The sequence below is a fragment of the Xyrauchen texanus genome, chromosome 12 (assembly GCF_025860055.1).
Source record: "Xyrauchen texanus isolate HMW12.3.18 chromosome 12, RBS_HiC_50CHRs, whole genome shotgun sequence".
In the NCBI taxonomy this organism is placed as follows: domain Eukaryota; kingdom Metazoa; phylum Chordata; class Actinopteri; order Cypriniformes; family Catostomidae; genus Xyrauchen; species Xyrauchen texanus.
In genome coordinates this window covers 13,557,242-13,569,932 of record NC_068287.1, presented here as the reverse complement: position 1 = coordinate 13,569,932, position 12,691 = coordinate 13,557,242, and the positions used below count along the sequence as shown (strand labels likewise).

The following is a 12,691-nucleotide window of genomic DNA, read 5'->3' as shown; positions in this document are numbered from 1 at the left end:
TTAACATTGATGTGTACCGAACATGACAGCACTGACAATGCAATACAGCTATCAGCTGAACACACACACTCAAAAAAAAAACATCTGTCAAAATTTTATAGAAAAGAGGCCACACACATTATGTAGAATTAAAAGCAAAACTGATTATATTCTTGAACTTCAAATTAAAATGTGGAGCTTACGTCTAAACAAACAAGTTTTGTTAATTCAGTCTTGATTTCTAACAAACTTGTGGAATGCATTTCCTCCTCTATTAATAGTACGAAATGTACTATATATTGTTATAAATATCCATATTGAACGATTAAAAAAAATATTGTGATTATAAATTTTGGCCATATCGCCCAGCCCTAATCTGAATATAGTAATGCTACTGGAATGTGAACTGGAATGAAGTGAAGTATGCTTTCCAGATTGCAGTAGCCAAGAATGTGGAGAGTTTGCCTGGCTGTTACAGTCTGATGGAGAGCATGACATTTAGTGTTTTATTCCGTGTGTTTGTGTGTTACCACTGACTCCCTAACCTCAATACTACAATAAGAGCTGAGTACTTTTATGTCCAACCAAACGTGCCTAGGTCTCAGTGATTTGATTCTGCTCTGTTTATGAGTCGGGTGAGATACTGGGTTTAGAATTGCTCAGAATTCACCAGTGTTTCTCTTTTCCCTCTAAAAGGCTTTTACACTGAGGTGCCCAAAATGGTGTTCTGAATTTGTGCTTCTCTGCAGTTGTCGACCTGGTTATATTGGTTCGCTCTGTCAGCATCTGGACCCCTGCCACCGTTCGCCTTGTCTAAATGGAGCTGTTTGCCTGCTGGCCTACGGAATCCCACAGTACACCTGTGTGTGCCAGCGAGGGTTCAGAGGTAAGCTTGAGGTTCACTGATCATAAATCAGTGTTTCCCAGCACTGTCCCTGGAGCACACTCAACAGTACAACAGTTATTATTTTGGATGTCTTCATTATTTTAATGAGAGTGTTTACATGAACAGCAATACACTGATAAATAACTAACCTGCTTGTTCTTAAAACCTGGCAAAACAAGAAAACCATGTTTACATGACATTTGAAATGATCTGGTTTCCCTTCAGTTTTCACACAAGACAGTACACTTTTTAACAGAAATCTGGCTAATGGGCTTAAAATCTATCCAGTCATTATTTACTTAAACAGTTTATGAACTTTCACAGTTAAAAGATCTTACACAATATCAGCTTATTAAGCAGAATTATGTAAGATTGTGCTTGTAAATGTGCTCATAAGGTCATCATGGTATATTTTGTGGGCAATACAGAGCTATTTCAGAATGACACTTCCTGTGTTCACAGGTCAGGACTGTTCCCTGATTGATGCATGTGCCACAAAGCCCTGTGCCAATGGTGCCCGTTGTGCCAACTGGAATAATCACTACAACTGCTCGTGCCCACCTGGGTATCAGGGCAAGAACTGTCGCAATGACATTGATGAGTGCCGCAAACCTGGAAAGTGCCTTAACGGTGGCATCTGCGTGAACACACAAGGTTCATTCCACTGTGAGTGCCTGGCTGGGTACAACGGGCGGACATGTGAAGTGCCCACCCAGCCCTGTGCCCCCTCTCAATGCCTCAACGGAGGCACCTGCCATCAGACCGGTGAAAACACCTACAAATGTGCTTGCTTGCCAGGTATAAATACACACCAAACACATAATCTCATGCCTTAATCATGTTCCCATGCTTTAAACAGGTGTTGTGTTTTGGATGCTGGTCCACAGCATGGGATGATGGTATGCTTGTGTCCATATTAGGGCTGTCGATTCAACGTGTTAATTCAGCATGCCCGCGGACCATAATAAGGAAGATTCCTGAGAAATGCAAGCTTGTAGTACCACCTGTTTACTCCAGAGGGCAGTAAGGGAAATTTCAGCTTTATGAGCAATGCGCAGTTTATACAGTGAAGAAAAACACTCCAGTAGGCAGAACAACACAAACATGCGTTACGTTCTTGCGTTCAAAACACTCGAAGGAGCACAAATGCGATCTAAGGGATCTCAAGATGTGTTTAAAGATTGAGTATTAAACTATATTTAACTTGACACAGTGACCTAAACATTTTATGTTTATGACGCAACACACCCGAGACGTATGACGTAGGTGTAAATTGACGGGCCCTTAAACAAGCTCTCATAATAAATCTCCAACTGATTGACAAATTCACTTGTGAAATGGATTGCTGTTAACTGTATGACAATGATTGTCTTATGATCAATAATATGGTAGTAAACAATACATTGTATTCTAAAGCCGCTTTTTGTATTGTCTTATCAATGATTAACTCTTCTGCTACAAGAATGTAAAGCATTTTAATTAAATGAATATTTTATACATATATATATATAATTTCTTTAATATTTAAAGATAACTATGTATAATTATATATTGATATAAATATGTATAATCATTATATATTGAGTTATTGTTATATGAGGGGCTTTCTCACCAAATATTTGTATATGCGATTAATCACGATTAATAATCGAGACACCATGTAATTAATTCGATTAAACATTTTACTCAATTGACAGCCCTAGTCCATATGTAAAATAAAGGGATAGTTCCCCAAAATAATTTACTTACATTTATGTTTTCCAAACCAATAGTCCTTTAAATTCTCAGTGGAATAGAAAATGAGATATTAGACAAAATGACAGCCTCAGTCAATATTTATTTTCTTATAGCATCTTTATTCCATACAATGAAACAGAATAGTGACTGAGGCTGTCATTCTGCCTCATTTTGCCATTTGGTCCACCAGCTACACCAGACCAGCGTAAACCAGTGTGGAAGTTAATGCAGGGTACTCATGCCCGTCCCTAGTTTGTGGGGTTTCCCAAACTTGATTCCAAGCATCTGGATTTTCCAGGCATTGATACTGCTGTACCACTGCCTCATTCTTACTATAAATAGTTCAGACTGGGTGAGAGATAGATATACACATGAGAGTGAGAGAGCAAGACATTCAATGCGTGAAAGAGAGAGAGCGAGTGGGCTGCTGGGCAGGAATTTACTTTATGGCCTTTCTGCTTCCCTCTGGGGAGCAAGCAGGAAATGTCTCTCGCCAGAGAGGAAGTCACTTAAACCGTGAGAGTTTATAAAACAAGCAAACATGGCAGGGAGTATGGTCCTTCATCAGGTCCTGGCTCTGCCACTGTGGGAACTGCTGTGAGAATATGTAAACACTCAACACCCACTGAACCTTTTTACTGCCCACTCGACTCTGCACATAAATTCGTAATCATGGAGTAGCATTAAGTGAAAGTAATTGGGTGTCTTGAGAGTGAAGAGTAGATCAGACATTATTACAACCACATTTACCCCCCAGTTTCCTGTGCTTCAGTCATGTAGTTTCCTTATTTTCACCCAGGCTTCAGGGGACACAATTGTGAGGAGAACGTGGATGACTGCCCTGGACACAAGTGCATGAATGGTGGGATCTGTGTAGATGGTGTCAACACTTACAACTGTCAGTGTCTCCCTGAGTGGACAGGTAAATATACAAATTTTTCTGTTTACACGAGGGGAATTTTCTTCACAGTTTGAAATCAACCATAACATTGCCTTTATGTCCTTAGGCCAATATTGTGCTGAGGACGTCAACGAGTGTCTCATGCAGCCCAATGCTTGTCATAATGGTGGCACATGCTTCAACACCATTGGGGGACATACATGTGTGTGCGTCAATGGCTGGACAGGGGACGACTGCAGTGAGAACATTGACGACTGTGCCATGGCTATCTGCTTCAATGGAGCCACGTGTCATGATCGTGTGGCCTCCTTTTTCTGCGAGTGCCCAGTGGGCAAGACTGGTAAGACTATCTTCATCATTCCTTATTGTTTGGCTTTTTCTCTTCCATTTTCACCTACATGTTCCAAATTCTCAAGAAATATTGTGATTGTTTTGTGGATTCAGATCATCTTAAACAGGGTTTTTGAAACTGGGGTCCACAAAAAATGTCAAAGAATAAAGGTGTAGCACAAGTTAACGTTTAAAGATTTAGACATGATTACAGTTTTATGCTGTTTTCAAAAGACTGGTCAAAAATCATGAGATTAATAATTTTATTAGATTATTTTTAGAGCTGTCAAAATGAACGCGTTAACGCTTGCGATTAATTAAAAAAGTTGAACTTTTGTAATGTGTCCGTCTGGAGTCATTACACTGATGAACACACTCCCAGCAATGATTCAGTATAGTGATAAAGTGATGGGGAAAGGAGCTCTTAATGCAATTTGTTGTATAAAACAAGCCGAGATGGGACTTGAGATAGAAAGCAAGTATTTTTCAGCCTAGGTATAGTACATTATAATTACCACAGAAGCACGTCAAGTCAACTACAACCATAATGCAGAATGAGATGTTTTTGTCTGCAAGTGCTTTTCACATGGAGTTCAAAGTGTCACTAGATGCTGGTGCTGACGCCCTGACGTGCATCATGAATGAGGCTTCATGATTGCTGTTACAAGGCCTATAGTCACAGTGTGCCAGCTGATTAATATTGTGAATGTTGCAATGAATATGCAACTAGTCTATGGGGAGACTAGTTCTTTCAATTAGTCAAATGCCCACTTATACTCGGAAATGTGTAATGTCACTTGAATTGGTGATAGTTTAGTGCATTTGTATCTTTATACTGTGGAAGGCTTTGTTTGAAAATGTATTGTTTTATTTTCTTTCCTAAGAAGGAAATAAATGCATTTTCACAGGAAAAGTCAAATTTCAGCACTTTCAAAATCTGTGATTAATCGCAATTTACTACGAAAAATTATGCGATTAATCATGATCAGCAATTTTAATCACCTGACAGCACTAATTATTTTATTAAAATGTGTCTTTATACATGGGCATATGTAGCTGCATTTATATTTTCGGAAGGGGTCCCTTGCAAGGGGATTATTATTTTTGGGGGTCCATGGCATCAAAACGTTTGAAAGCACCTGATCTAAAAGCTTTTGAGCCAAGTCATATATTTCAAATTCTCATTTTATTGATGTTTAGATACACTTATCTAGAGTCCAATTACTGACATTCATCTGTTCCCATAGGTCTGCTATGTCATCTTGACGATGCGTGTGTCAGTAACCCGTGCAATGAAGGGGCTGTGTGTGACACTAACCCTCTGAATGGCCGTGCCATCTGCACCTGCCCTGCTGGCTTTGTTGGCGGAGCCTGCAACCAAGACATGGATGAATGTTCCATTGGTAAATTTACAACTTTCTGAATGCCTTCCCTCTCGCTGATTCTCTATGTCTCTCCCTCGTCTTTGTCTCCCTCAGTAGCGAGTAACTGTTAACTGACTCCTCCGTCTCTCTTTTGTGCCAGGTGCCAACCCCTGCGAGCATTTTGGGAAGTGTGTAAACACAGAGGGCTCGTTTCAGTGCCAGTGTGGACGGGGTTATACTGGCCCTCGCTGCGAGATTGATATCAACGAGTGCCTGTCCATGCCCTGCCAGAACGACGCCACCTGCCTGGACCGCATCGGCGAGTTCACATGCATCTGTATGCCTGGTACGTGAGTGCATTTGACCTTACAGTAGCTTAGACAGAGACACTAAGTGATGCGTTCTTGCATTAAAAAGCTATACACAGTGCAACGAATGGAACAGAATGTTGGTGTCTCGTGACACGTTTTTAAAAGTTGCAGTTCTTGTAACTTTTTGAGGTTTTTAAAAATGTGCCACTCTTGAGCATGTTTATGAATGGAACAAAATGCAGGTATCTCAAGATGTGTTTTTAGAAGTTGAAGTTTTTTTCATGAAGAACTTGACATGGCATCCTAAAAAAACAGGGTGCTCATGTGTGAGGCACTGAAAAAACAGCGAGACATGGTTAAAGTTGTCGGTCCAGCGCATGTTTACATAGAACACAAAAAAGCGTTCGTTGTGAATGACCCCTAAATCTGCTTCCTATCCACGCACCTTTCTAGACTCCATCAGACTTTCCATTATAGACCTACTTAGGGAAACATGCAAAACTCAGAAGAGGAGGGTTTATTATACAATATATTATCACATACTGGTGGTTTAGAGAGAGGTAATTCAGTTAGACGATAGAAGAACTCAGCCAACAGGGTAAGTCACACAAACCACAGGCGTTGCATCTTCAACATGCACATTTATTAAAATTTGTACCCTGCACTACATGCATCTTTGTGGTTTTTGGGGGGTGGACTATAAAAATGAGCACTGGGAGCGGGGTGTATTGGGCAGTCTGGGAGAGGGGGAGGAGTGTGCAGTGAATTCTAATGAGATCTTGAGTGGTGGGAATGGAGTAGAACAATGAGGCCCCTCTGTGCTCCGTTCCTTGCCCTTCACACATAGAAGGAGAGCACAAACTTTTTCCCAGCACTCTCGTCCCCATCCCCCGCTTCTGCCCGTACCCCTTTCATTTCCACAGACACCTCTTCTTCCCCACACTCCTCATCATCGCCAACTTGGCCCAGGCTCACATGGAGGGGCCAATTCTTTCTGATTCCGTGCCGCCGTCAGCATTCTGGTCCCAGCCCACACTCTGTTTCACCTGAATGGGGCGACACACAAGAGAGGCACTCTGCCCATTATAGAACATGCATGTTCTCAATAGAGATATGACCATAGGGCATCCTGCGGACAGTAGGGTGTGGTGCTTCTAGTCAAAGCCAGGGGCCCCAATTTGCATAGATGGAGCAATTCTCCATTTCCCCTGAGACATGAACTTGCTGTAGGTTGCAGTGTAGCAGAACAACTTGTGGGCCCCCAACGTTGTGAGAAACTGTGGTGTGAGAGGAATTCCAGTCCATCTTCAAAGTATTGAGGCTATTCCAATTCTGGTCTTGGAGTACCCGCATCACTGAACATTTTGGATATTTCCCTTATTTGACACCTCCAATCCAGACAATAGTGCCACTACTAAAGAGCTGATGAGTTGAATCAGGTAGGTTCGATAAGGGAGGCATATATATTGTGAGTGTTGGGGGAACTCCAGGACCTGGGGTCGAATTCACAAAAATATTTGTAGGAAAATAAAATAGAAGAAGGTATCTCACTATAAACATTGATGGTTTAAGGAAAAAAAAATATTTTGAGCAGAATTTTATTTTTAAGTAAGTTTTGAGAATCTGTCCCCAGGATTGGAAAACACTGCATGTCGTCACAGAACTGTTTAACTTTTAACATTTTATGTCTTTCTACAAGGCTACCAAGGGACATATTGCGAAGTGGACATCAATGAATGTGAGAGCAACCCCTGTGTCAATGACGGTATCTGTCGAGACATTGTCAACGGGTTCACCTGCACCTGTCAGCCAGGTATAAAGCCCTTCTCACAGACATTCAAGAACACTTATATCCCTGTCATTTGCTCAGCATTGCCAGCTCAACAGTATGTGTAAAAATAATGCAAAATTTACTTGTGGAATGCCCCAAGTTATTTTATATCAAACTAAACCCAATTTCGCCTCCTAGCCTGATAGTTTTTTGTGTAATTACTCATTAGAGTGAGGTCTTGAGCGCTATGCAACTGCGTGCCCAAACAAAGACACCATTGTGGCCTCTCTACGCAACCACCCCTCCTCTTCCCAACTTGTCCATAGAGAAGGGACAGCAGTCTCACCCGTCTCGCTCTGCATTGAGGTGGTTGGGGGGGAACAGCAGCCCTGCTAATGAGATTCTTTTCCTTGTCCGCGATTTACATCTGGGGCAGACAACTCCGCACCCCCCATTTAGCTATTGAGCCGGTAGCGTTTGTGCGAGGAAAGGGGGAGGGCCGTTGGCCTTGAAGAAAACAATTCTAGCATCACCCCCTCTAACCTTGTGCCCTAGGCATCAGCATAGATCCCATCATAACACTGTTAATCAACACAACTCCCTCTAAAGATGCAGAAATGAACATTTCTGTGGGCCCCCAGCCTTTATGTTTTTCTTACTTACTAGCACGTTTTCCCAGACATGGGATATCAGTGTTTAAAACTTGCTGCCCTAAATGCACATCTGCAGTTTCCAGATAAAGTTGTTCACTGAAAAATATGTTAAACAAAAACTAAATTAACAGATGCCAAAATATGTTGAAAGGATCAGTTGATAAATATATGGACATCTTTTTTCTTCTGTGGAACACAAATTAGATATTTTTGGCAGAAGGTTAGCCTTAGTCACCATTCACTTTAATTGTCTGGAATAAAGATGCAAAGAAAGTGGCTATCATTTCCTGTTGTGGAACATAAGGGTGAGTAAAACCTTATTGGTCCATTGAAAAGTCAATTATCTAGCTCGGATTCAGCCTAGGTGCAGAGCATCTCAAAATAGGCCTAGCTCCTCTCCCCCATAAGATAAACCCAATGACCCTCAATCAGTGTGAGGAGCTCACCTCTGCTGCCATAGGCTGACATCTAACCTTTATGTTTGCCTGTCCCAGGGTTTACTGGCACCATGTGTCAAACTGACATTGATGAGTGCGCCAGCACTCCCTGCCAGAATGGAGCCAAGTGCATTGACCGACCCAATGGATATGAATGCCGCTGTGCTGAAGGTAAGCTCCTCTGTTTGGATGTGTGTCTGTTTCTGTGTGTATCCTGTGCATGACAGAGATTTGTGGATGCCTTCAGGGTTCAAAGTCAAAATCATCATCACACACCTGTGTAGTCATCTCCGGGTCATACACTTGGCTTCATATGTCTATGGTCATATTGCTGGGCAGACTGATGAGAGACTTCTAATCCCCCCTCCTCCACTCTGCAGACCCCAGTGTCACTGGGTCACCGAGGGCCGGCAGCTGCTGATGAGGGGGGTTACGTTCGGTCATCACCCTGACATCTGTTCATCTGTACGCCACCATACATACCCACACAGTGCCGTATGGCACAACCAAAGCTCCCAGCGTTCACCTTCACATTGTTCTGCCTGTAGGAATGTCTGTGTTCTGGGTTTGATTGAGCCAATAAATTAGCATGACTTAATGTGTAATGACAGCATGATCTTATATGGGAATGTTCTGGATAAAGATACAGTACATACTTGCCTGTATCGCTTGGCACAAGGGTTTCAGAAAGCACAGACATGAGCTGCGGACTGAATAGAGTAAATGGGTGAATCTCACAAAACGTTCTCAAGAAAATGTCCTGGACCTATTTTACTCCAAAATCAAAAGAAACAATCAAGAAATGATACGCTATTTAGGATTTAATCTAATTAACATTTAGACTTTTTATATTTAGACATTAATTTCATGACAGTTAAGCACATTTTACTCCCCAATTCTCATTGCCGCAATAAGCCTAACCCGTTTAAATTGAATTTATGAACCCTAGTAGTGCGACCTTGGTACTGCTTTTCATTTTCACTGATAAATGTTTTTTATTGTACAACAGTATATTTTTACTGTAATGCAGTTTTTTAAAAAAGTCTGTTATGGTAAAGAAAATCATAATTGAAAATGGGAATAGTTAAAGTTAATCATCTGTTGATTATGCTAGATTAATGTGATATGTTAGAGTAATGTGAATTGGAGGAAAAATGTGCTTAAGTGTCCTGAAAATCATGTCAAAATGCTAAATATATTTATTGTCCTAAATTAAGGCTTAATGTTCTTTATGCAATATACAATTTCATATTTTTATTTTATTTTTTGTATAGATTTTTTTTTTTTTCAAATTAAATGCCATTTTATTAAAAGGTTCCGTAAGAATCAACCACGTACTGAATTCGTTGACGAATGTACTTTTTTAAGTTTGCAAGTGTGCAGTATATATACCTTCCTGGATATACTTCATCCGGGAAGGCAGGTATTGTCCTTTGACCCATATGTTCTTGAACCTATGACATACTAACAAAAATTGTTAAAATAATTTACTCTGGCATTGTACAAGTACATTAAATCATGAGAAACAACTTTCTGGGTACCTATAGCACCTACACTTGAAAAGAGCAGCCCAACGTTTTCAATCTGACTCCTGTGGCATTATGGGAAAGTAAAATGTCCAGTGAATGCAAATTTCAGAATCTCAGTGGATGCCGTTTGTCATCCAAATGTTTTTTCCCCCTACTGTATATTTGGACACCCTACTTTTTTGATGTACTGCTTTCTGCATACTATATAGTAGAGAAGTACATCGGTATATTGGGAAGCGGGGATGGAGTTTGTGCAGTGTGTGAAGCAGCCTACTGTTTGGTATTCTCCTTGCTCCAGTTCCCCTCTGCTGAGCTGTCCCGTTAGCTGGGACGCAGGGTATTGTCCTGCTGTTTGCGGGGACAAAAGCAGGTCTGTGAGGCCTGTGAAGGGATCTCTCTCTCTCTTTCTCACTGCTGTAGCCCACCCCTGCCCCGCTTCTCACAAGGCCGCTGCCTTGACAGCCTGTCAGCATGGAAACCACGGGAACAGAGACTACAAACTGTAGAACCTTTCACAAGAAAGAGAAAGAACGAGGAAGCAGACAGAAAAGAGAGAAACAACTGATTGAGACTGAGGATAAGAGGAAAGACAATTTCAGACAAAAAAAAGGAGGGGGGCCAGTAAGGTGTTGCTGGATAACAAGCATAAAAAGTACAAGCGAAACCGAGGAAGTTTTACACCTCAGACAAAAACACAAATAAAGGGCATTGAATCACTTAGGCAGAGTTTGTGAGCTACAATGGTGATGGGAGGACAGTAGTAATATGGAAATACTTTAAATGAGGACGATTTCACCGTGTTTCACCGCACTTTGTAACCACAATCATTCCTCTCAGGGCAGTCTTGTCTGACAGGCAATAACCACTATCAGAGTAAATTCTGTTATTTCTCTGCTTACTCTGTTTATTCACTCCTTCACACCTTTTCTCTGTCTCCAGGATTTGAAGGTAGGCTGTGTGAGAGCAACATCGATAACTGCAAGCCTGACCCATGCCACCATGGCGCTTGCATTGATGGCATTGCCAGTTACACTTGTAACTGTGAGCCTGGTTACACTGGCTACCGCTGCGAGAATCAGCTCAATGAGTGCCACAGCAACCCCTGCCAGAACGGCGGCAAGTGTGTGGACCGGGTCAACAAATACATCTGCCAGTGTCTTCATGGCACCTCAGGTAAAGACTAATGCAATGTTGATTTAGTTCAATTGCGAAATAACAGATATGGCTACATACGTATCTACATTTCTTCAAAGATTTCTCTATTTCATTTTAAAGAATGGTATTTTTTTTTCCCATAAAGGCACCAACTGTGAAATCAACTTTGATGACTGCGCTAGCAACCCTTGTGACTATGGCATCTGCAAAGATGGCATAAACCACTATGAGTGCGTCTGCAAACCTGGCTTCACTGGTGAGACAGACTCCACATTCTCTCTCATACATTTAAAGGGACAGTTCATGCATAAATCATTTACTCACTAGCATATCATTCCAAATGACTTTTTTTCTTCTGTGGAACTCAAAAGAAGATGTTAGGCAGAATGACAGCCTCTGTCACCATTCACTTTCATTGAAAAAATATGCAAAAGTGAATGGTGTTTGAGGCTGTTAACAATCTGCCTAACATCTCCTTTTGTGTTCAACAAATGAAAGAAATCATACTGCTTTGGAACAACATGAGGAATGAGGATGACAGAATTTTCACTTTTGGCTTTACAAAGTATGGACACGTGGAAGGAAAATCTAATTATTAGCGTCTCTCCTCTTTTTCCTTCTCTCTCAGGACCACAATGTAAAGATGAGATTGATGAGTGCCTTTCTAATCCCTGTCGTAATGGAGGCACCTGTGTTGACTATGAAAATGGCTTCCACTGCCAATGCCCTGAAGGCTTCCACGACCCCTACTGCTACTCACAAGTGGATGAGTGTGCCAGCAGCCCATGTGTGCACGGCGCCTGCAGGGACGACCCCAATGGGTAAAACTCCATAACAAACTTTTCAACCAGCAGGAAATCGATGAATATGGACTCGTTTGTTTAAGCATGACTCTTATTTGTATAACTCTTACAGGTATCGCTGTGACTGTGAGCCTGGATGGGTGGGAAAGAACTGTGACTTAGACCGAAACGACTGTTTGCCCAGCCCCTGCCAGAATGCAGGCACCTGTTTCGACCAGCTCAATGGCTTCACCTGCAAGTGTCGGCAAGGTTTCAGAGGTGAGATATGCATTACATTAGCTCAGTATGCGTATTACAATAAAAACAACAACAAAGACATATTGTTTTACACACATTGTACTACTAAGAAGAACAGAATGTCTTGAAAAATAGTGGGTATTATGTTCACATTAAAAAAACTCCACCATAACTCCTCCTAATGTAAGATCTTAAATGTAATACTTTCTTCCTTGGAACACAAAAGGAGATGTTAGGATTCACTGACATTTCAGCTATCTTTCTCTCTCATCCTCAGGTAACTTATGTCAGGTGAACATCAACGAGTGTGCATCCAGCCCGTGCTTGAATCAGGGCTCCTGTTTGGATGGAGTGGCCAGTTTCACCTGTCTCTGTGAGCCACCTTATAGTGGACCCACCTGTGCAGAAGTCCTGACACCATGCTCGCCCAACCCCTGTGCCAACCACGCTTCCTGTGAGCACACGTCTGACTACCAGGGCTACCAGTGTAACTGCCAACCTGGATGGCAGGGTAAGTGACGGCATGCTTTCTGCGAAAAGTCTATTGCAGTTAAGAATTCAGTTTACAAGAGTGTGTCTAACTTGAATTGTGCTTCTA

General features: G+C 41.6%; 1 protein-coding gene across 1 annotated transcript in view; it reads left to right on the top strand.

The window, feature by feature from the left end:
* LOC127652488 (neurogenic locus notch homolog protein 2-like) overlaps positions 1 to 12,691 on the top strand; it is a 52,129-nt gene that overhangs the window by 23,079 nt on the left and 16,359 nt on the right. Inside the window, exons 3-15 of the mRNA XM_052138635.1 lie at positions 729 to 865; positions 1,328 to 1,663; positions 3,402 to 3,524; positions 3,610 to 3,843; positions 5,081 to 5,236; positions 5,358 to 5,543; positions 7,208 to 7,321; positions 8,427 to 8,540; positions 10,838 to 11,071; positions 11,199 to 11,309; positions 11,682 to 11,874; positions 11,969 to 12,114; positions 12,371 to 12,604. Of these exons, the coding sequence (XP_051994595.1) occupies positions 729 to 865; positions 1,328 to 1,663; positions 3,402 to 3,524; positions 3,610 to 3,843; positions 5,081 to 5,236; positions 5,358 to 5,543; positions 7,208 to 7,321; positions 8,427 to 8,540; positions 10,838 to 11,071; positions 11,199 to 11,309; positions 11,682 to 11,874; positions 11,969 to 12,114; positions 12,371 to 12,604 (2,318 nt within the window). The remainder of the gene's footprint in view (positions 1 to 728; positions 866 to 1,327; positions 1,664 to 3,401; positions 3,525 to 3,609; positions 3,844 to 5,080; positions 5,237 to 5,357; positions 5,544 to 7,207; positions 7,322 to 8,426; positions 8,541 to 10,837; positions 11,072 to 11,198; positions 11,310 to 11,681; positions 11,875 to 11,968; positions 12,115 to 12,370; positions 12,605 to 12,691) is intronic.